Below are 24,063 nucleotides of genomic sequence, written 5' to 3' on the forward strand. Positions count from 1 at the left end.
AGCAAGGCAGGCACCCTGCTATGGACAGGACTGTGACAGCCCCTGTGGTCCCTTCCATAGCCATGTACAGCCATGAGGTTGCTGTGGAACAAATGAGAAAGTGTCTATAAGCACCCCAAAGCCAAGGCTCAAATGAAGGCCACTGGAAAGCAGCAAGTGTATTGAAGACTTGCATGCTGACTTTCAGATTTCTGTTGCTTTGATAAAACACCATAACCAAGAACACTGTGGGGAGGAAAGGTTTTATTTCAACTTACATCTCTCGGGTCACACTCCGTTACAGAGCAGGGTCTAAGGCAAGGCCACGGAGAACACTGCTGCCCGGCTTGCTCAGCCTGCAGCCCAGGACCACCTGCCTAGGGACTGAACTGCTCACAGTGGGCTCGGCCTTCCACATCAACCATCAATTGAGAAAATGCCACACAGGCTTGCCTACAGGCCATTTTCCCAGGCGATCCCAACCTGTGTCAAGCTGACAAAATAAAAACAAAAACGGAAGGCCAGGACAGTGACCCAGCAACCGCGTGAAAACCACGGAAATTTGGTTTGGAATGTGTGAACTCAGCAGACAACAGGCTAAGAAGGGCATCGGCTACTATGAGACTCACAGAAGGAATTTCCCTAGCCTTGCTGGAGCCCGTCTGAGGTCCGCCCAGTGTATTTGGCCCATGTCTTGATTAATGACTTTTTATTGTTTTAGGGCTGTAAATATTTGTGTAACTGCTTCTGCAGCAGTGTTTCTGCGGCAACCTCAATTCATGCTTAACTGTCATCCAGCCATGGATGCTCCCATCTGGTTCAGAATAAACGTTCTGATTCCCTTAGGAGCAAGAGCTAAGTCTTGATGAAAGGGGCACAGTGATGATTGTGAATATGTTTCTAATACTCACGTGACTTTGTTTGCTTCACTTGGAGAAACAAAACTGAGGGCCAGGGCTATCCTAAGCCCACAGAGACCCCACAGAGGTGTGCAGGAATGCATGATTGTTGGTCTGTTCTCCTTCAGACCTGGTAGCCTGGGGCTCCCTCAACTTCAAGGTTCAGGTTGCTGGACAGCGCATGTCCCTTCACCGGGTAGACACTTGACAGGGCTCAGGTTGCAGGGCACTGTACAGTAAATCTACAGGGTGCAGCCACTCCACAGAGAAGCAGGGCAGCCAGCAGAGCGCAGGTCCGACAGGACACAAGTCGCTCCGGAAGCGCAGGGCGCACAAATCCCTCCAGGGGCGCAGGGCACTGCAGGGCACAATCACTTCCCAGGACGCAGGGCAAGGTAGAGCGCAGGGCTCAGGTCACTCCGCAGCGGCGCTCGGGTCACTCTGTAAGACACAGGTGGCTCCTGGCCGGTCCTCTCCACCCCCGCACAGGCCAGCTTCGTCTGTGGGTTGCTTGCAGGAGCAGGGTTTCGGTGGGGCTCCAGGGTTACCGGTGGCCTGACTCGGGTTGCCTGCTGCTGGCGGCTCGGCTTGCAGCACACGGCGGCCCTTGCCGATGGCCAGGCGCGGCAGGCCTCGGTTGAGGCCGTCCAGGAGCGCACAGGCCTGGCAGAGCGTGTGGCTAGCCAGCGCCCCGCAGCGGGAGCAGGTGCCTGGAGGAGGAGGCCGTGCAGCGGGGGCCAGAGCGAGGCGCTCGGCGGAGTGCACGAGGTCCAGCACAGCCGAGGGCCGGGCCGCCTCCAGGCGCTTGAGCAGGTCGCGGGCGTGACCTCGGAAGGCCTCCGGGGCGTACACACACTCCTCGGAGAAGTAGCGCAGGCGGCGGAAGTGCGCGTAAAGCACCACCTCCTTCTGCGAGGCGAACTGCAGAGGCCGGCACCGGGGCAGGGCGCACCCCTCGCCCGTGGAGCCCAGCACGCCACCCCGGGCCAGCCGCCCGGCGTCACCACGCAGGAAGTTCATGAGCACCGTCTCCGCCATGTCGTCAGCGTTGTGGCCTGTTGGTAAAGGATGGGGACGAAGAAGAGAGGAAGGGATGAAAGGTCTGAGCCCCCTTCCCAGTTTGAAACCTTCCCGAAATCCACCAATCCCGGAGCCTGAAACCCCACCCATCCGGCCTGGCCTGACATTTCGCCCCTGAGAAACTCCTCCTCCCAAACTCTACATAAGCCTGTTCCCTGCTCAGTTCGCTGTTCCTTCTCGCTGGAACAGAGGCTTGTGTCGCTCTCGATAAATGTCCTGTGTGAAATTTCCTGTGTGGTGTGACTTCATGGTATTCCTCGGCTCCTGGCTGCGAGGGTATCTTTCCCTTAAGAGCCGCAGCACACCGCGGCCCTTGCAAACGGTCAGACTGGGTTGAGGCCATCCAGGAGCCCACAGGCTTGACCTTTACACAGGGAGCGGGGTGCAGAGAACTGGACAGGGAAAGTGGAGAAAAAGGCCGGGAACCCCTGGACCCGGAGGGTGAGGAGAGGGCCCTGTAAATCCTCCCTAAAGAGAGAATGGAGAAAGGACCGGAGACACCGGGACCAGAAGAGTGGAGGGGGCGTTGGAACACCCGGAACCCCGAGAGGAAAGGAAGGTCCGTGGAAATCCTAAAAGAGGAGAGGGTCGGCGGACACACCCCGCCTCCCCGCTCACTTGCACGTCCTTGCACACTGCCCTTCCACAACTGCGCTCACCTGTCACGATGTGCGTAGCTCCCACGAGGCGAGCGCCCTCCTCCAGCGCACGCCGCCGCAGCACGCCGCAGAAGGTGCAGCAGGAGCGGCTGCGGCCGGAGCCCGCGGTGCTGCGGGCCACAGCATCCATCGTCCAGCCCCCGAAGAGATCTGCGTAGGCCACGATAGTGAGCGGCAGGTCCCAGCGCGCCGCCTGGCTGCGCACGGCCTCCAGCGCCGCGTCGCGGTAGCCGCCGATGCCCTCGTCCACGGCCACCAGGTGCAGCGTGATGCCCAGGCGCGGCGCCAGCTCGCGCAGCACGTGAGCCAGCACCGTGGAGTCCTTGCCGCCGGAGGCGCCCACGGCCACCACGGCGCCCTGCGGCAGCAGGCGCCCGGCCAGCACCGTGTGCAGCACCTCAGCCTCGAAGGCCCCGCAGAAGCAGGAGCCGCACAGCGCCTGCCCGGAGTGCGGGCGGCGGAGGGCGGCCCGGGCCGTGTGGCAGGAGGAGCACGTCGGGGCGGGCATCACAAGAAGAGAAGTGGGTCGCTTGGGATGTGTACGCTGTGGGGTAGACAGAAGGGAGTCGTTTAGGGCGTCTACACCGCAGCGCTGATGGGAGAGAAGGGGCGGGCGGGGGAGGGGAAGGAGGTCGCACGAGATCTCCAGAAAGGAAACTGATCACCCAGGATGTGCACACTTCAGAGCTGAGAGGAGACAGAATCGGGTCACACGGATAATCTATGCTTGCGGGGGCGGCTGTGAAGATGGTGTCCTACCCTTACACAGGGGAGACCTCGGGAAGGGCAGCTTCTTCCTGAACCAAGAAAGCAAGAACCTGATGATGGAGCTTCAGGGGGACAAAGAGGAAGACATGCAAGGGACAGACAGAATGGAATTGTGCCTGTTTTAGGAACTGGAGTGCCGTCGCTTATTTTTGAGGATACTCTTGGTATATCCTTGATCATAAGACAGATTAGGTGCCACTGACCTCCACTTCCGGGGCTGACCAGAACCCGGAAGCGTCTGCTGCTCAGAAGCAGAGGGCTACAGACGTTTGGATTTTAGTAGAGGAAGTAAGATACTGGGACAACCCCACACACACCCATGAGGTCCTAATTGCATAATCCCACGGTGCCCTCCTTCAGACACAGAAGCTGCCAAACTCCGGGCTCAGTCCTCTCCCCACCCCCCACCTCATTTCCAGCTTGGACTATCCAGTAGCCCCTTGCCATTCCCAGCAGGTCAGGCTGCTCCTGGGATGTGCCGAAATTATCTGTCAACTGGGGTTTACTACCGGGAACTTCCACAGGGACAAGACCAGCGTCATTCATTCCTCCACCCAGCATCTCAACCCCCCACATGCCTGATTCCTTTTACCAAATGGTGTTCTGCAGCTCAGTTCTGCCCTCCGAGGTGCTCAGACTAGCCATGGTGTCAAGGGCCACCCTGATCACTTACTTTGTTTGGGGCTCAAAATGCAAAGTCCAGTCTTGACCTGTCCTTCAAATGTCCCTAATCCATCCTACTCCATGCTGCTCAGAACCCTAAATGAGTACAGCCAACCCTTCTGTGGCTTCAGAATAGACCCAGAGGCCAGACACTTCACACCTACTCCCTGGCCAGCACTAGGAGAATCACTGTAGCTAGGGTAGACATCAGAATGAATAGTTGTCTTCTATTATCTACAGAGTTGTTTTTCTGAAGATGTGTTACAGTCTTTGCATGACTTTGCTCACAAGATAGTCCTGGCACACCTGGAATGTCCCTCATTATTGGGTACTGCAAGCAGTGTACAATAAGGACTAAAGTTGCAGGGGCCTGATGTTTTCATTTATAAAATGTACAGATTAGATTAGGGGCTTTGGTATGAGAAACTTGTTTTACCCCCCCAAAAAAAAACTTTTGTGTAAAAACAAAATAAAACAAAAAAAGCCTCACATACTAGTTAGTTATGCTAACTAAATTAAAATTTTTTTTTCATTTTAAAGTATATTTTTTTTCTGCTGCCCCAAAGCAATTGCCCTACAGGAGTCACAACCTAAAGTAAATGCTAAATAAAAAGAGCCCTAATGTTGAGTTCATCGAGGCTGGCCATCTCAGCTGCCTCAGAGCCTGATTACATTCTGGAGTGGCCCTCTTTCTTTGCTTGTCCTCAGAACACCAACACAGCATGCCTGTGTGGGTCACTGGTCTCTCTGCTTTGACCTCCCCTTTTACACTCACTACAGATCCAGCCCACTGACCTTCACTTGCTGACTGACAGACTGTGAGGCCCTGTGGCTCCTCCCCCCAAGTATCCAGGGACACCCCTTTCCTTTGGCCCAGAGAGTTCTTGCTGATCACTGAGCCCAGCAAGCAGCCCTTAGGACTCACTTATCCCTCGTGGCTGAACAATACCCCTTGAAACATTTACTCCCCAGCTCTGGGGTCTATTCTTCCTCTTGGACTGGTTCTCCCCAGGGCTTCAACACTCCATCTCCTCAAACCCCGCCCAGCAAACCTGAGAATCACCAGCCTGAGGTGCTTCCAGGCTCGACCTCCAAAAGGCCCATTAAGTATCCTCCCAGGGGACCTTTCAAACCCCGAGTGCCAACGAAATCTGTCTCTTCTGCCTGGCTTATCCGTCCCCTGAGAGTGGCCACCGCCTTCTACCCAGCGTTTATGCAGAGTGGGGTGTAAAGTCACTCTCTGTCCTCAGCCATCTAATCCTGTAAGGGAGTTGCTGTTGTGAGGAGTAGCTTATGGGCAGAAACAGAAAGCCAGGAGATCACATCAGTGGTCCCTAGCTGATGGAGTGAACCTGGCTGATGCTAACTGTAACTATCTGAGACGATGGGGAAAGAACTGTGTACAGACAGGCAGCAAACCCCAGTAATAGGAGGCGTGGTGGCGCACGCCTTTAATCCCAGCACTCAGGAGGCAGAGGCAGCTGAATTTCTGCAAGTTCCAGGCTAGCCTGATCTACGAAGAGAGTTCCAGGAGTGCCTCCGTGTGGCTGACTTTCCTAAAGGGCAGAAGAGGGGTCTCCAAAACGTATTTAACTGGGGGCAGATGATCTGTCACCACCAGGGGAACAGAGGGGCCTGGCAAGAGATAGGACTAGAAAGGCATCCGAGCCAGAACACGAAAACAAAAGCGAGAGCCAAATCTCTAGAGAGCCTTTCAGCTCTCCGAGCGTGCCACCACAACCCCAAGCCCGCCCGACCCGGAGCAAGAGGAACACTAACCTGGGAGGAATGGCAATCTTACCACGCGGAAGCCTGGCGCGGAAGCCTGGCGCGGAAGCCGCCCTTGAGACTACAACTCCCACAAGGTCTTGGACTGCCTTTCCTACAATTCCCAGAATGCAACAGCTCTAGCGACGCGCCTGTAACGCTTTAGCAGCTTGGACTCCAATTCCCAGCACCATTTGAGGGCAATGTTTTTCTTCTGCCACTGGCTCCTCAAACGCAGGGCTCTGTGAGGCTCACAGTCCCGTGTAGGGACTGAGGTGAGGGTGCTAGTCTGGCCCTGGCAACGCGAGGTTACCAGGAGGGTTTCTTGAAATCAGAAGTGGCTGCTATAGGCCGGTTGTAGTGGCTCAGGCCTTTAATTCCCTGTGTCGAAAAAGGGGGGGGGAGGGAGAGAGAGAGAGATGGGACGGGCAGAGGCAGAGAGGCTGCTGTCGAATTTCCTGGTTTTGCGGATTATTATACGCTTCTGATTTACCCCCCCCCCCTTTAAAACATAATCTTACCATGTAGCCTGGGTTCTGGAGGAACTCGCTAGATAGACCAGACTGACCTTGAACTCAAGAGAACTCAGAGACCTGCCTGCTTCTGCCTCCAGAGTGCTAAAATAAAAGGCTTGTGCCATCTTACTCCTTTCTATCGCCCTCCCTCCCTCCTTTCTTTCATTTTTTCATTCATTCTTTCTTTTTCTTTCTTTCTTTCTTTATCTCTCTTTCTCTTTTTCTTTCTTTCTTTCTTTTTCTTTCTTCAGCAAGGTGAAAGGAGTCCAGGATGACACACAGCCACACAACTATTGTAAATTGTTAAATTGTCGTCTTGTACTGTTTAAGGTGGCTGGGAACCTGGCTCTGGAGGTCTGGTGCCCCAGACTGACTTTTGACTCAAGCATTTTATCTTAAAGGGTCCAAGACCACCTGTTAGCCTCCTAGCCCTGAGAAATTGAGGGGAAACAGGCACATAGCCTTGAGAACAGGAGAGTAAATTCTTAGAAGAAGTCTAGTGTGTCCGTGAACACGGGTAGGATGTGAACCGTCCTCAGATGCCTCTGCTATACTTCCCATCCCATATGAACAAAACTAGAAGCATCTGTGGTGGGAACAGCCGGCTGGGAGACAGTCTGCCTGGGACCCCCTTCTTCAGCCAGATGTTCCTGCTGACTGTCCCGGTTCCCTGGCCTCCCCAGGCTGTGTCTGCTGGATGTTTGTCACGTGTCTGATCTGGCGCCCCATTGTCTTTCTGAGGTCTGCTGTTTATGCACTTAAAACAGAAAGCACTGCGGTGAGCCTCATTCTCCAGGTAGAGACGGCTCTCCACCACCGAAACACACCCCAGCCACTCACCAGGGAATTCCAGGCAGGGGCTCTACCACTGAGCCCACTCTAGCCCACTAGGCCCTCCCTCGGGGATTTCTAAATGGGCACTCTATCACTGAGCTGTGCTCCCAGAACCGCACTGGGGAGATTTGAGGCAGATGTCTTAACACTGAGCCATGCTCCTCACTGTTGGATACTAGGCCAGCACTCTCCTACTGAGTTATAAACCCAGCATGCTCCCCTTTTTATGCTTTTTATTTTTAAACAAGGTCTCACTGTGTGGTCAATGCAGACCTCAAACATACAGTCCTTCTGCCTCGATCCTCATAGTAGCTAGAACTACAGCCCTGAGCAACTAGGCTGGGTTCAGCAGGCTGTTAGATGAACCTAGAGCAGTGGTTCTCAACCTTCCTAACGCTGCAACCCTTTAATACAGTTCCTCATGTTGTGATGACCCCCAGCCACAAAATTATTTTTGATGCTACTTCATGACTGTCATTTTGCTGCTGTGACAGATCACAGTGTAAATGCCTGTGTTTTCTGATGGTCTTATGCAACCTCTGTGAAAGGGTTGTTAGACCTCAAAGGGGTCACACCATCCAGAAGTTGAGAACCACTGACAGAGACTATGGGATGATGCTTCAGCACCATAGACAGAGCCAGCCCAGTTGTCTGGCCTGTCCCTGTTATCCCATTCTCCTTGTGTGCCAACCCGTTCTTCAGCATCCCAGACAAATTGGTTCCAGGTAAGTAAGGGAAGGAGAGACTTTACCACACTGTAGAAAGTCAAGAAATCTGGTTGGTCCCCTCCACAGCCCTGAGAGAATGTGTGTGACCAAGCACAAGTGCCAAGACAGGCTGCTTTCTGGAATGAGTGTGGTTGTGTAAAATGGAAAACTTCCATGTCTGAAGCTCAGGGAGGAGACAATTAAGAGCTCTGGAAGATTAGGGATTCAAAGGAGAGCTCACAAGTTGGCATACTTAATGCTTAGTTGTTCTGGGTATCTGGGAGCAAGGAAAGAAAGAAAGGAATCCAAGTCCTGCTTTTCTTGTTGAGTTTATGGCTCCATGTTCTAGTTTCCTTCCCTGTTGCTGTGATAAAACACTGACCAATATTAACTTGAATTTATTTTAGCTTACACTTCACAGTCCATCATCACAAAGAGCCAGGAGCTTGAAGCAGAAACCATGGAGGAACTCTACGTACTTGCTTACTTTCAGGCTCACATTTAATGTCTTTCCTTATCCTAGAAGGACCGCCTTCCCAGGAGTGGCACCATTCCAGGAGCTGAGTCCTCCCACACCAGCCAATAACCAATAAGCTCCACAAAGGCCAATCTGATTCAGGCAATTTCTCAACGGAGTTTCCTTCTTCCTATGTTGTTGTAGTTAGGGTTTCTGTTGCTATGTAGAGACACCATGACCACAGCAACTCTCATAAAGGAAAACATTTAATTGGGATGGTTTACAGTCCAGAGGTTTCATCCATTTTCAGCATGGTGGGAAGCATGGTGGCACACAAGCAGAAAGGGTGTTGGAGAGGCAGCTGAGAGTTCTATATCAGATCTGCAGGCAGCAGGGAATGAGAAACACTAGGCCTGGCTTGAGCTTCTGAAATCTCAAAGCCCACCCCAGTGTCACATTTTCTCCAACAATGCCATACCTATTCCAAAAAGGCCACACTTCCCAATAGTGTCAGTTCCTAAAAGCCAATGGGACCATTTTCATTCAAACCACCACATATGTGTTACAGGTTGACAACCTCGCTTAGCCATCACACCAAAAGAGGGACAATTGACTTCTGTTCACCACTGTCACTTAAGTAGAAACTATCACATTTCTGTCTCAGACACTGTGTTTCCTGTGGCACTATTACCTTTCAAAAAATATCATACATGGGAGCTGAGCATATATTTCAATTGATAGAACACTTGGCTATGGGTTTAATTCCCAGCACTGCATACACCACGTGTGTCGATATAGACCTGTACTGAGTATTTAGGATGTGGAAGCAGGAAGATCTGGAGTTCAAGGTCATCTGTGGCTACACAGTAAGTTTGAGGTCTGCCTGCATTATGTGAGGCCTTGTCTCAATCAAACAATAAAAATTTAAATGTAATCTCTTCAGTACTGTATGTAGAAAAATTACCTGGAAAAGCAAATTCTCTTCTTACCTTACTCTATTAGTCATGATTCCTGTGGGCTAATACTTTGTTCCTCTTTTTCTGAGCATCAAAATTTATCTGTTGTCTTAACGGATTTAAATCAGCAAGGTGCTCTGAATAAGTATGCTCCCCATAGACTCATGTGTTTGAATGCTTGGTCCACAGGGAGCGGCCCTATTAGGAGGTGTAGCCTTGCTGGAGGAAGTGCGTCACTGTGGGGGTGGGTTTGAGGTCTCCTATGGTCAAGCTATGCCCAACTATGACTCTCAGTCCTCTTCTGCTGCCTGTGGATCAAGATGTAGAACTCTCAGCTCCTTCTCCAGCACCATGTCTGCTTGAATGCTACCATGCTTCCCATTGTGGCAATAATGGACTAAACCTGTGACACTGTAAGCCAGCCTCAATGAAATGTTTCCCTTTGTAAGAGTTAAGTGGTCATGTTGTCTCTTCACAGCAATGAAACCCTAAGCTGCAGTTGTATCATTCCTGCCACAGTTTTTCTCTGGACTCTTTCAGGGAGTTATACTTGAGATAGTGACCTTTGCTTGAGTTGGATGGATGACCTCAATCACTCACCCACATAAACCACTTCCCTTAGAGGGCCAAGAATTTCTCAGGCAGAAGACCCATGGATCTATGAGTAGGTGTGGGAGTTGAGCTATTGGGGCCTCAGAACCTCTGGTCAAAGCAGCTCCAGGCAGCCTGGGGAGATGGCCCACTCGGTGAAGCGCTTGCCATGCAAGCATAAAGACCCAAGCCTGATCTGAAGAACACACATTTTAAAATCCAGCGTTGGCCTTGACTTTTTAACAAACCCACTTTACTTAGGGCTATTAAACACTTCTACCTCCCTTCCAACACCAGGTAGAAGGGAAAGGTTAGTGGGGACAGGGGGCAGGGGGCAGAGTTCTCTCTGCTACTTCCTGCTGAGTAGGGTCATAGGATTCTGTTGGGGGCAATACCAATGTCAGTTGTCCAGAAATCCAGAAGTCCAGGTACCAGTAAGTCAGCAAATACCAGTTAGTCAGCAGGATTAGCCAGCAGCAGGCAGTCCTCCTCCAAGCAGCCGTGCCTTCTTCCTCTGGGCTGTCATATTATCCCCCTCAAAGTCCTCAGAATTCGACTAATTCCACCTGGCAAAGACCACGCTCTGCATGAGACACTTAACAGGTGTGGGCAAACTAAAATCCCCAACTTGGAATTTTAACAGTGACATATTTACATATCATAAACCAAAACATTCACAACAATCCAGGTGTGGTGGCATGCACTTAAAATTTCAGGCTTATGGAGCCAAAGACAGGAAGAGCACTGAGGTTTCCTGGCTAGCCAAGTAGCCTGCTTTTGAAACTTCTGGCTAGACAAACTAGACTACCTGAGAAGCTCCAGGTCAGCGAGGCTGTCTTCTGAACTCCACATGCAGGTGAATTTTCCCACACAAATGTAGTCCTCCGACACACACACATAGGAACATAGGTTCCTATGTTTAGATGATGATGATGTGAATGCTGGCTCAACTGTTACCAACTCTTTGCTAGCCCAATTCACTTTTCAACTGTCTCCTATTTTCATTCTGCTCAACCTCTTTTCTTCTCTTCTCTAGTCCTATTCAATCCTTTTTACTTCCTGTGCTACCTGTCCTCTCTGGCCCTGCTCTTCTCTGACCCTACTCCAATCCTACTCAATCTCTCTCAGCCCCTTCTGGCTTTAAAAGCTCCCCTCCTGTTTCCAGAAGTCCAAGAAGCAGCTGACACTGAGGGTCAGAGGGTCAACTGGGAATCCTTTAAAGGGCAAGGCATACAAAATAAATCATACTACAGTCCTGGTTCGTGCGTGATACCTCCCATCATTGACACGATCCTTGTGTCAAGGTGTTCCAATAAGTTTTGTCAAAACTGTATGGATTCTCCCCAGGGGGCGGTGAGTTCATCCTGTGCATGTCATCTGCCTTTCCCTTACTCCAGCATGGTATTCCTGTGGGAATTAATTCTTTGGGACCTTTGTCCCCAAAAGTCCCATTGCCAAATGGAGAGTACAAGCAACTCCTCTCCTGCCAGATTGGCTACACTGGATTTGACAATGTTCTCTGTCAAGTCTCACTATGCAGCACCTCTGCCTCCATCTCCCCAGGTCTCCTGAGAGTGAGAGTTCCCTATGTTACCTTGGTGTATTTTTGCTTTTGCTGTGTTTGTTTTGGTTTGTATGCTTTGAAACTGAGTCCTCTGGAGCCAAGGCTGGACTGAAACTCATTAAGTAGCTAGACAAGGTTGAGCTTGGGCTTCTGACCTTCCTACCTCCTATTCCTAAGAGCTGAGATTGCAGACACATACTACCACTATGTGGTGCTGGAGATGGAACCTAGAGTTTTGTGCAGGTCAAGCAAGCCCTCTCCCATGCTATCTATGTCTCCAGCTCCCTAGCTGGGTTTTAATAGGAAAAATTGTCACTTCTACCCCTCCATAGGAACTACCCACTGAGTCTGTGCCATGTCCCCTGAGGCTCTGGCTCTGAGATGCTCCAAGGACCTGAAATCCCCCTCCCAACTAGACAGTGGTGCTCTGGGAACAAGGTCTGGGCCACTGTGCAGAGAGGGTGTCCCCAGGACAAGCTGCCAAGGGAGGGAGAGGGAAGCTGGGTGTTTCCCAGTCTTCACTCCCTGTCCCTCTTCTCCCCTATGCTCTAGAACCACCACACCCCAACTCCACCAACTCCACCACTCCAACTCCACACCCCAACTCCCCAACTCCACCACTCCATCAGTCTCAGAGGAAGCTCTGGGGGCTCTGGATGGAGCGAACCCATTTTCACTTAGCAAAAATATCACTCAGAGGCCAGTGTTAGTACAGACGGGGGGAGATGGGTTTAGGCCCTGCATGGGTGAATTTGGGAGAGGCAGTTGCCCTCTTTGGCCTCAGGAGTCCAAGGGCCGAGGGCCCTGACATTGCCTGGGTCTAAAGCTCCTCCTCCTGAAGCAGCCTCTGCCCTGGCCTCACCCTTGCTTCCGCTGGGGCCTCCTCCAGGCCTTGCACTTCATAGTTCCTCAAAGAAGAGCCCAGAGAGACAGACTTTTTCTGGTGGCCCTGCAGCTTCAGCTGGACATGCTGCTGCTGTTGCTGCTGCTGCTGCTGCTTTGGGGAACAATGGGGATGGAGGGTGGGTCTTGGACCAAGAGGGGTTACACCCTGACAGTGCAGAGGGAAATTGTGGTGCAGGAGGGCCTGTGTGTCCTTGTACCCTGTAGTTTCTCCTACCCAAGGAGCAAGAAGCATCGGACTTACTCAGACCCAATTTTTCGATACTGGTTCCAGGAAGGAACCAAGAAAAAGGATCCCCCAGTGGCCACAGATAATCCAGAGAAGTCACCACTGCCGAAGACCCAAGGCCGATTCCTCCTGCTCGGAGACCCGAGAAAGAACAACTGCTCCCTGGACATCAGAGAGATCAGGAAGGAGGATGAGGGGTCATACTACTTTCGAGTGGAAAGAGAAGAACTGAAGTTTAGTTATATCGATGACATGATGACTCTGCGTGTGACAGGTCAGACATGGCCTGTAAAGAAGCAGTTGGGGATAGTCATGGGAACCACAGATCTGGGATAGGACTCTGTTCTGGGAGCAGCTGGGTCTGAGCATCAGGGCTCAGGGTTGGAACTGAATCAGAGCCAGGGCTGGCCCTGAAGATGCACCTCACCCCCTCCTGATGCTCCATTTCTCCCCTTTTCTCACCAGCCCTTACTAACACTCCCCACATCCTTATCCCGGAGACCCTTGAGGCTGGCCGTCCCAGCAACCTGACATGCTCTGTGCCTTGGAATTGTGAGTGGAAGGCACCTATCAACTTCTCCTGGACTGGTACCTCTGGGTCCCTCTTGAGCTCCAACACCTCCTCGGTGCTGACCATCATCCCCCAGCCTCAGGACCATGGCACCAACCTCACTTGTCAGGTGACCCTGCCTGGAACTGGTGCAAGCACAAGAATGACCATCCGTCTCAACGTGTCATGTGAGGCTGGGCTCAGATGCCTGTTTTCCTAATGTAAAGTGGTCCCCCTGGAGGGCCAGGGTCTGCACACTGGATCCTAAAATCCTCATTAGGGGGCTTGTCAGGATGATGGGCTCCTGCCATACCCGCCTAGACAGCTGCTGGGGACAGAGGGTGGTTGCTGAGTCCACTGTGTCATTCTCTCTTAGATGCTCCAAAGAATCTGACTGTGACCATCTATCAAGGAGCTGACCAAGGTAGGAGCCATCCTAGGTGGGGACTGTCACACCTCTTCAGCTCAGGGTAGGCTTGTTCTTCTTCACACTGGACTCACCCTGGAGACAGAGGCTCCTTGTTGGGGAACCACTGGATCATCCAGTCTGAAACTCGTAAGAGTTTTCAACAGTCAGTATCCACCCCTCACTTTCCCGGATGGGCAATGCCTCTTGACCATCATAGGCAAGGGTGACCTGCACACATCAGAGCCACACCACCCAGGACCTTCTCCCCATTTATGGATCTGCCTGCATTCTCCCAATAGCTGTGCTCTGAGTTCTTGTGCAAAGAGATATAGCTACATGGTTAGACAGAGAACAGAACCATGTCTGTTCTCAGAAGCTCGGTCTTCAACCTACCAGTGACCAGTATCCTGGCCACATATGTCAGGCTGAGCTTGAGCTTGTCCACCTGAGGTTCTGAGAGGAACTCGTAGCAGAGATAGTCTTTGGTCTCCATGACTGCAGCGCCCAGAACAGATGGATCTAATTCTGTGGGTTTCCAGTACCAATAGGCAGCAAAAGCATGGAGTTCACACTGCCACCATCAATGAACAGTCAATAGGTCTTGGATCTATGGCCACAGCGTGTGTGTCTGAGCGATAGACTTCTAAAGTCAGGGAATGTGGCTCAATTAATAGAATACTTGCCCAGCATGTCCAGAGCCTTGGGTTTGATCTCCAGGACCACATAAGCTGGGTTAGTGGTGCATACCTGCACTCAGGAGGTAGAGACAAGACAGTCAGAAGTCCAAGGTCATCCTTGCTATCCTCTCTCCCTCTTCCCCTCCCCATCTCTGTCTGACTTTCTCTCATCATCAACTCCAAATATATGCCTGAGTCACATGTTCTCTCTAATTTTTGAGACTTGTGGTCAAGCAGTTCACAGTAGAATAAGACAAGCTCAGATTCTTGCTGTGGTGACAGGTGAAAGCCCGTGTTTTTCTAGCCTTTGCTCCCTATTGTGTGTCAATCCCCCTTTCTGGAGTCTAATGTCCCTTCTCTTAATCTCATCGCACTGACTCTCTCTCTTTCTCTACAGAATCCACAATCCTGGAGAATGGCTCATCTCTTTTTGTCTCTGAGGGCCAGTCTCTACGTCTCTTCTGTAGCACTGACAGCCATCCCCCTGCAAACCTAAGCTGGTCCTGGGATAACCTGAGTCTGTGCCCCTCAAAGCTGTCCAAGCCTGGGCTCCTAGAGCTCAGTCCAGTGCAGCTTAAACATGGAGGAGTGTACACCTGCCAAGCTCAGCATGCTCTGGGCTCCCAACACGTTTCCCTGAGCCTGTTTCCACAGAGTGAGTGACTTGTGGGTTCGAGGCAGGCAACAGGAGAAGCTCGGCATCTGCCCTGTCCTTGCCATATTGCCTTAGCTTCACAGGGGCTTAGCTTCAGTTGAGCTCAGCTGCAAAGCCTCTAATGTTCTGGCTAACCAGAGCCTCATTATCTTACTCCTGCTGCGAAGAAGGGGAAGGTGTGTAGGCTGGGGAGGAGGTTACTTCAGGAAGCAGCGAATCCTGAGTAGAGGGGCTGGGACTTAGCTGGGTTGGCTTTGAGCATAAGGTCTTTGCCTCTGTGGGCTGGGAGAAAGGGCCATTTAACAAGGGCATAAAATTCGAGGGAAAATTGAACCAAAACAGTGTAATAACAAATGTGAAACTACTCAGTAGTCAAACCTGTGTGGTGGTCCATGCTCCAGCCCCTTACTGGGGAATTCTAGGCAGGCACTCAACAGTTGATCTATATCCCCAGGCCTCGTCTTTATCCCACTTTGGCCTCAGAGGTAGCTGGAATGACAGACATTCTCCATGACATCTGGCTACGATGAAATATTCCTTTGCCTGTTTGTGAATCTGGGGTTAGGTCCTAACACATGCTGAGCTACATTTAATGGTCTAGTTAAAATGCAAAATAATTCTATGCTGAAGAAGATACCAAACTAAATCAAGACAAACTGCTGCCCAGCTTTTTCATGTCCCCTCTGCCCTCTCTGGTCCTTCCATCTATCCCAGAAGGCCTCTGATCTGGATATCTGAGCTAGAGGTGAGAAAAACTGGAAGCCAGGATTCCTTCATGGGGCCAGGGTGGGTAGGAGAGGAGGGTTGCTTTCTTAGAGTTCTCTATCTGCAGGCCGTGCAACTCTATCCGAAATGATGACGGGGTTCTTTGCGGGTGCAGGGGCCACTGCCCTCCTTTTCCTGTCTTTCTTCATCATCATTTTGGGGTGAGTTTCAGCCTCAGTGGGGAAGGAGGACCCGGGGTGAGGGACAAGCCTGGCACCTGGCCCTGAGTCCAGACCTGGAGGGGGGGAGCCAGGAGTCAGTGGGGGATCTGGGGTCCAGGCATGTGGTCAGTGTGGGGGACTCGGGAGTGTGGCAACCTTCAGGTCCCACTGTCCCAGATGGTGGGAGCCACCTTTCAACACAGGAACCTCTGTGGCAGGACCACTCGCCATCTTTACCAACCTTCCAAGACTTAATTGCAAGCAGGCAGAGAGTGGGCGGGGGGAATCTGCCAGCCGCACCCCCACCTGCCCATACTGAGAGGCTGCCTATGTCCTCACACCCAGGGTAAGATCCTACAGGAGGAAACTAGCCAGGCCAGCTGCAGGAGCTACATGCCCAAATGCCCTCAAGGCCTCAGTGTCTCAGGTGAGTGACCAGGGGAGTGCCTGGGTTCAAGCCCAGCATCCTCCTGCCTGGACACACCTCCCCTGGGGTGGAGCCTGGCTTGTTCTGCTGAGTGTGATTCAATTTGGGTGTCCTGAAAGCACACCTCTCTTGTCCATTTCCCAGCTGGATGATTACACACAACGTCCACACTGCTTTCTCCCTAGCTAGGCAGGGAAGGGAAAATGACTCAGCTTATCTTTTTTCTTTTCTACTACAAGTTCATGGGTTCTCATCCAGTCTCCCTCTTCAGGACACCAAGATGCAGCACCCTTTCTGCCTTTTGGTTCCTTCCATGACTCTCTGTGTGTGTGTGTGTGTGTGTGTGTGTGTGTGTGTGTCCCCTCCTCTCTTCCCTCTTACTTCCCCATTAGCCTGTTTCTCCATTAGCCTGTCTTTATCCCCATTTCTGTTTTCTCTCTCAGTTTCTCTCTTTTCCTCTTCCCTCTCTCTAGTCTCCTTCTGTCTCAGTCTATCTCTCCTTTTCTTTCCCTTCTTCTTGTCTTTTCTCCCTTTCTCTCCCTCTCCCTTGTATCTCTCCTTCTTTTCCCTCTTTGTCTTCTCTCTTCCATCTTCTAACTCTGCCTCTCTGTGTATCTCTCAGTGTCTTTCAGTGTGTCCCTCTTCCTCTTCCTCTTCCCACTTCCTCTCCTCTGGCCCTTGGGCTACCCTGCCTGCTATCTGCTACCAGGAACAAGTTACTAGCTTTATTCAGTTCCTCTGCATTTGAATATCTGTTCCCGGACCCCATTGAATACAGTAATACCTCCTGAACTTCCCCCTTTGTGTTTGTTTTTCAAGACAGGGTGTCTCTGTGTCTCCCTAGCTGTCCAGGTTTGTAGACCAGGCTGTCCTCAGACTCAGAGATCTGCGCCTGCCTCTGCCTCCCTGAGTGCTGGGATTGAAAGTGTATGTCGCTGTGCCTGGTCCTCCTGAACTTCTTAGGAAGGGTGGGCTGACTCTGTAGCCACTGAGCTTTGCTGCTCCGGCCTGAAAACCATCATAGGCCATATGTTACTGATGAGCATGGCTGCATGTCAATAAAGCTTTATTTATAAAAATGAACAGTGGGCTAGATTTGACCCAGAGGGTGATTTAGCCCAAACTCCTCAGCCCATATGGTGAGGGGAGAAGCTTGCCTCAGATGCAAAATTTAAGATAGTGCCAAAGTATCGGTCACTGATACTCTGTGTGTGTGTTGTGTTGTGTGTGTAAGAGTGTGCACTCATTTAGCTGCACATGCACATGGAAGCTTGACGTTGATGTTAGGAATTGTCTTCAGTGGCTCTTTCACTTGGTCACTGAGGAAAGACCACTTAATCCAACCCCTAAGATCACTGATATACTATTTTCGTTAGCCAGCTTGCTGTAGGGATCCCCTACCTCTGCCTTCTAAAGTTAGAATTATAGATGGGCCACCACACCCAGCTGGTATTTATGTCATTTCTGGGGATTCACACACTGGCCCTCATGCTTACACAGTAAGCACTGAGCCGTTGCCCCAGGTCCTCTCCTTTCATCCATTTGTGAAATGTGAAGTACTTACAAAGACACCAGCAGACCAGGTGCCAGGGACCCATCTTTAAAGAACCTTAGAGAACCTTGGACTCAGTCATGTTTTATTCCAGAGCAAGGTGCTTATCAGACCACTCAAACAACCAACAAAGACCAATATATGATTAAAAGATAGAGAAGTTTATTGGGAGAAAGTGAAGGTACAAAAAGTAGGAGTGCTGGGAAGATAGGCTGTGTGGTTGGTTGGTTTGTTAACTATCTGTCTGTCCATCTGTCTCATCCATCAGATTTATCTATTATCTGTCTATCTCTATGTCTCTATCTATTATCTATCTATATCTATCTACTATCTATCATCTATCTATCCTCTACCATCTATATCTATCTGTCTATCTATCTATCATCTATGTAATCTGTGCTCTAGATTTTGGTAATCCCATGTATCATAAAATTCACCAGTTGTTACACACGCGTAACAGCTGCCTAGCACTTCTTTGTCTTGAACAACTACAACTCCATACTGAGCAGCTGTTCCCTCTCCTCCCCAGGCTTCCCTCCCCAGCACGCCTGGCATCCACCATTCTGCTCTCTGTGTATGTGAATCTGACTTCTTCAGATACCTCCTATGTGAGACCACACTCTATTTGTGCTCATGTGGCCGGTTTACTTCATTTAATATACCCCCAGGATCCTTGTCGTAGCATACTACAAGATTTCTCGCCTTTTTAGAAGGCTGATTCCACTGTACGTAGCACAGCTTCTTTAGCCAGCTTCTGAGTTTCTTCTATCTTTTTACTGTTGTGATGTGCACATTCATAAATGTGAAAGATCAAGATTGTGTTTTCCATTATTTTAGATATATACCTTAATTATTGGGTCATATAGTTCTACTTTTCATTCTTTAAAAAAAAATATGTGCATTGTTTTTTGTCTGCGTGTATATCTATGTGTTGGATTGTGGAGTTACAGACAGTTGTGAGCTGCCATATGGATGCTGGGAACTGCATTCAGGTCCTCTTGAAAAGCAGCCAGTGCTCTTAACTACTGAGCCATCTCCCCAGACCGTATTTTTCATTTTTTGAGAATCTGTCAACTTGATTATTTTCTGTTTTCTTTTGTATTATTTTTGTGGTAGATATCCTAGTGAATGTGAGGTATTATTTCTTTGTGGTCTCAATTTGCATTTTAAAAATAATAATAGTGAATATCTCTTCTCTGTATATCTTTCGAGGGGAATCTCTTCCAATTTTGTCTGTTTTTCTAGTTGGGTTGTTTGTTGTTGAGGAATCACAGGTGTTCTTTACCTGCTCTGGCTCTTAGTCCCTCCTCCGATATAGAGAGCTTCTAAACAGTTTCTGTAGGTTGAATGTGGTTTTGGTTAGTGATGAGAGAGACTGGATTCTGCCACTTGATTATTCCAGGTAGAGGGAGGAGCAGTCACCAATTCTCAGAAGCAGGAGGCACCCAGCAAGTGGAAGAGCAGCCTTGAGGACTGTGTGGAAAGATAGGGGAAGTGCAGGCCACCACAGGAAGCAAGTTTGGAGAACTTGAGTGTGTAACTCACTTCTGAGCAAACGGATCACTATGAGGAACAGTCTGTTACCTCTGTTGGTGCCTGTGGTTGCATCAGGCAGGAAACAGGTTAGTAAGGGAAGGGCAGATCCAGAGGCATTAGGAAGGAGATAGTGTGCAGAGAGTCTGGGCTGGCTGATGGATAGCTCATGAGGCAGAGATGAAGGGAGTGTGTGGGAGCTGAGGGCCGGGTTTGCATGACAGGAGAAGAAGAATGAAGAGCAGACATCAGAAGTGCCAGTCGCTGAGGGTGAAGACACTGCAGGAAACAGTTTGGGGCAGAAAAGGAGGAGGGCAAATTGTTTAACCACCTGTGTGAAAACACACACTTGAGTGCAGTACCCATGAAGGACGAAAGAGTTCTGGAGCTGGAGTTACAGGCAATGTGCATGCTGGGAACTGAACTCTGGTCCTCTGGCAGACCAGTGTGTTCTCTGAGCCATCTCTCCAACACTGAGTGTGTTGTTTTGCTAATTGTTTGACAAGAGTCGAAGGTTTGGATACAAATGTTTCAGCCTTACAATGCTTCCAGTTATGCATTTTTAGATTTGTGAGTTTTATTTTTAAGATTTTATTTATTTATTTATGTATTGATTTTATTTATTTATTTATTTATTTATTTATTTATGTTTGTGCACGCATATGCCAAGGTGTGCAATCAGAAGATAGCATTCAGGAGTTGGTTCTCTTCCTCCACCTTGGAGATCCCAGGAACTGAACTCAGGTCATTAGGCTTGTCAGCAAGCACCTTTAACTCCTGAGCCATCTTGTCTAACAAAGCAATACCCATTCTGTGGAAAGCTTACTTCTAAGTTTGAGTTTGGGTTGTTTACTAGAACTAGTAACATGTGGCCCAACACTCTGCTGTGATTCTGGGCAGTAGCCACGTGCCACAGCCCCAACTCCGGCCTCCAGGCTATGAGGTGTGTGGCTCGTGGTTTCTCTCTCTCTCTCTCTTTCTTTCTTTCTTTCTTTCTTTCTTTCTTTCTTTCTTCCTTCCTTCCTTCCTTCCTTCCTTCCTTTCTTCCTTCCTTCCTTCTTTTTTTCCTTCCTTCTATATATAGTGGCTATTCAATACATTGCTCAAGCTATTCAACGCTTTATTATAAAATTGACTTTGTGTCCAATGATTTTGCCCTAATGTAGGCTACTATTAGTATTCTGGGTGCATTTAAAGGTATGTGAGACAGCTCAGAGGTTAAAATGTTCTCTGTTCCTGCAGAAGACTCTAGTTCAGTTTCAGCACTCACATCAGGCAGTTTCCATCTGCCTGTTACTATAGCTCCATAGGAGCCAACCACCATCTTTTGGACTTTATGGGTATTTCTCTCACCTGTTCACACACCCACACACAGATATACACACATAAACATAAGTGAAAATAAAATAAATTTCAAAACATTAAATGTAGGCATGCTTAAACTTGGGTACACCTTGGTACATCTTGGGTCATATGAATGAAAAGCACCGTCCTTTCTTTCCTTTCTCCTAGTGTTTGCATATTGAGGGCACGCTCCTATACCTTTCATTTAATCTGGTTTTTCGCTCAGTACCACCTGTGAGGCACATTACACGTTTACAGGTCCTAGATGTTCAGTGTATGAGCTTCTTAAGGGGCCTTATTCTTCCCATCAGCTATCACTTCTCTGACTGGCTGTTTCTTACCCTGCTCTACTATACTGTGAGCTTCTGGAAGGCGGGCACCATGCCTGAATTGAGGCACTGCACCTTGTCACTTACCCCTTCTTGCCTGTATCATAAGTCACAATTATGCATCTGTTGACTCATTTGCTTTGAGAAGTGTCTTGCTATATATTCCTGTCAGACCCAATAACCATGGCGTAGTCCAGACTGGAGCTCACAGGGGTCCTCCTGCCATGTGCAGGTTCTTCCCCAGTGCTGGGACTACAGAAGCACCATGTGGAATGCTCAAATAGATGCTACTATGAGCATCCTCAGTAAATGAATGATGTACACAAGGCTGGGGCTGAGGAGGTAGCTCAGTGGGTAAGTGCTTGCAAGCATGAGTTGTTGAGTTTGCTCAGCAGCACCCATGTTACACCAGGCACAGCGGCGCAGACCCTCAACAATAGTGCTAGCAGAGGCATCTGGACCTGGGCAAAAATGGTGAACTCCAGCTTAGTGAGCAATCCTGTCTTAAAAATAAACTGAGCACCAGAAAGGAAGACATCTGGTACAGACTTCTTGGCTCTGTATTCACATGTGTATGCACACCACACAGATTTAATACACATATCAAGAAAAAAAAAAGCCGTGGTCCTATGTCTAGCATATCCATTCCACCTTGGAATATCCAACAACCATCTAAGAATCTCACATATGTCCCTGGTTGTTAGGGTCAAAAGAACTGAATTGTAGGTGTAATCTCTGCTGTACTGTACGGATTCTTCACCCATCAGTAAGCAGCTGAATGGCCTATAGCTGAGGCCAGAAATAGGAGGGAAGAGGTCCAATAGAGAGGGTGAATATTGGGATAGAGTGAAGTGCATTGGGATTCATTCTGGAACACTGAGGACAGACGCATGAAACCTTAGCAAAGGTAACCAGCCATGTGGCAGAACTTAGAATAGAATAAATGGGATATTAGTTATGAGCAAGTCAGGGAACATGCCTAGCTATATTGGCCTAGGCTTTTGTAAATATATGTGTGTGTGTGTGTATGTATGTATGTATGCACCTATATATGTATGTGTTCGGACTCAGAGTCATAATTTCTGGGAACAGGGTATGGGTGAAAAACATGGTTTCAAAAAAAAAAAAAACTCATAATCACTAGATTATGGTTTTGACTTGGATTTTGGTTTGGCTTTCTCTTTATGATAGCCCAGACTGACCTGGAACTTGCTGTGAAACCCAGGCTGGTCTTGAACTTGTAGTGAGTCTAAAATGGCAGCTATGCACCAGCTTCCCCAGGTAGTCTGGATGAATTGCTTGGTATGAGTTGCTTTTTGCATCTCATCTCATATATATATATATATATATATATATGAGATATATATATATATGAGATATATATATATGAGATGAGATGTTATTTTTGTCTCTGTTATATATACAAAAATAACATCTTGCTGGTAGACTTAGGGAGACTGGGCATTTGTTAAGTATTAAATGTTTGGAGAAAGTAGGAACAAAGGTGATTTCAATGAAAATGCACATGGGAGGTTGGAGAGATGGCTCGGTGATTAAGAGAGTGTGTTGCTCTACCAGGAAAGCTGAGGTCAGTTTCCAGCGCCCACATCGGGAAGCTCACAGCCTCCTACTTACTCCATCTCCACAGAATCAGATGCCTTCTTCTGGTCTCTGCAGGCATTGCACCATATGTACATACACCCTACACACATGCATGTAATTTAAGATTAAAAGTATATGTCGGGGAGCAGGTGAGGGGTTCCAGGGGTCCCTGTTGTCCTACCTGACTACCTTTCTTTACACAGAGTCCCCTAGTGGAACTCCAGGTGAATGACAGCTCGGAACCCCTGCCTTCCACAGCTGATGCAGCCCCCTCCTCCACAGAGGAAGACATACATTATGCATCTCTCAGCTTTCACAAAATGAAGCCCAGGAGCCCACAGGGGCAGCAGGACACTACCACTGAGTACTCAGAGATAAAGTGCCACAGATGACTGCATGGCCATGGCTACGGCTGGAGGAAGCACAGCTACCACAGGATGAAAGAGACACCAGAGCCTGGAGAAGAGTCCCCTAGGGTGGCATGTGCTGCGCAGGAATTCGAAGCCATTCCTCTCACGACACAGGCTTTCTGCTACTGCTCACACCCGCACTCCCTGTCCACCCAAGCCCCAGACTCTGGAAACCACTGGCATGCCCTGAAAGATATAAACTTGACTTTTTCTTAATTGTATGTGTGTAGATGTTTTGCCTGCATGTATATCTATCTGTGCACCAGTTACATGTCTGGTGCCTGCAGAGGCCAGGAAAGGTCATCAAAGCCTCTGGAACAGAAGTTTCAGAGAGTTGTGAGCTGCCACATGAGTGCTAAGAATTGAACCTCATCCTCTGGAAGAGTAGCCAGTGTTCTTAACCATTGAGACATCTCTCCAGTCTTAAGATTGATTTTTTTGATTTAATTTTATTTTTTAATGGCATATATTATTTACACAGTGATAGGTTTTGCTACATTTTCTTCCAAGTATATCACATACTTTGGCCATATTCATTCCTTTTACCTTCTCCTGCCCACCTCCTATTAGTTGCTAGTCCCCTTTCTCTACCCGAATAATCCCCTCACTAGTTTCATGTTGCACGTTTTAGTTATTTTTCTTGTCTTTGTTGACAAAACATGGCAGAAACGTGAAGGATGGAAAGGTTTATTCTTGTCCACGGTTTCAGGCTATTGTGGTGAGGAAGGCAACATGGTACTCAAGAAAATGGGTAGAGGCTCAAGACATGGAGTGTAGGCCCCACAACTTGAGGGACCAGGAAGCAGTGAGCTCAGTCCAGAACCAGAAGTACTGATCATCTTCCAGCCCAGCCCCAGACACCCACTTCTACAAGTTGGGCCACATGCCCGAAAGGTTCCATGGCTTTAGAAAATATTGCCACCAAGTGTCCAAATATATTGGCCTGTGGGGACAATGTACATTCAAATCAGAACTAGATGGATGGGTGATAGACAGACAGACAGATTTTAGACAGAGGACAGACAGAAAAGGGTTAGTAGATGATACGTAGACAGATGATAGGTAGATAGAGAATAGA

The 24,063-nt window shown here is 49.3% G+C and overlaps 2 protein-coding genes across 5 annotated transcripts in view; one reads left to right on the forward strand and one right to left on the reverse strand.

Annotated features, from left to right (window-relative positions):
• Nucleotides 1–226: 226 nt before the first annotated feature.
• Ctu1 (cytosolic thiouridylase subunit 1) overlaps nt 227–24,063 on the reverse strand; it is a 29,867-nt gene continuing 6,030 nt past the window's right edge. Inside the window, exons 1-4 of one of the 4 annotated variants that reach the window (XM_060380241.1) lie at nt 5,828–5,908; nt 3,283–3,414; nt 2,618–3,161; nt 227–1,933 (exon numbers count right to left, since the gene is read on the reverse strand). In XM_060380241.1, the coding sequence (XP_060236224.1) occupies nt 1,293–1,933; nt 2,618–3,125 (1,149 nt within the window). In that variant the 5' untranslated portion in view covers nt 3,126–3,161; nt 3,283–3,414; nt 5,828–5,908 and the 3' untranslated portion in view covers nt 227–1,292. The other 3 variants (XM_021645781.2, XM_021645782.2, XM_060380251.1) reach the window with 3 other exon arrangements.
• LOC110553714 (sialic acid-binding Ig-like lectin 12) lies at nt 12,353–23,185 on the forward strand. The gene is made up of 7 exons (XM_021645792.2): nt 12,353–12,845; nt 13,037–13,309; nt 13,498–13,545; nt 14,605–14,862; nt 15,695–15,788; nt 16,134–16,215; nt 22,779–23,185. The coding sequence occupies exons 1-7, from the start codon at nt 12,407–12,409 to the stop codon at nt 22,965–22,967; spliced, it is 1,383 nt and encodes a 460-aa protein (XP_021501467.1). The 5' UTR covers nt 12,353–12,406; the 3' UTR covers nt 22,968–23,185.

This window comes from Meriones unguiculatus, chromosome 1, assembly GCF_030254825.1.
Source record: "Meriones unguiculatus strain TT.TT164.6M chromosome 1, Bangor_MerUng_6.1, whole genome shotgun sequence".
NCBI lineage: Eukaryota > Metazoa > Chordata > Mammalia > Rodentia > Muridae > Meriones > Meriones unguiculatus.

What these genes read in the sequence shown, in the direction of transcription:
- LOC110553714 (XM_021645792.2), top strand. Translation starts at nt 12,407, where the DNA reads ATGCTGCTGCTGTTGCTGCTGCTGCTGCTGCTTTGGGGAACAATGGGG. An exon ending in GATGACTCTGCGTGTGACAG is followed by an intron (nt 12,846 to 13,036) that starts GTCAGACATGGC and finishes TTTTCTCACCAG; the next exon opens with CCCTTACTAACACTCCCCAC. An exon ending in CTATCAAGGAGCTGACCAAG is followed by an intron (nt 13,546 to 14,604) that starts GTAGGAGCCATC and finishes CTTTCTCTACAG; the next exon opens with AATCCACAATCCTGGAGAAT.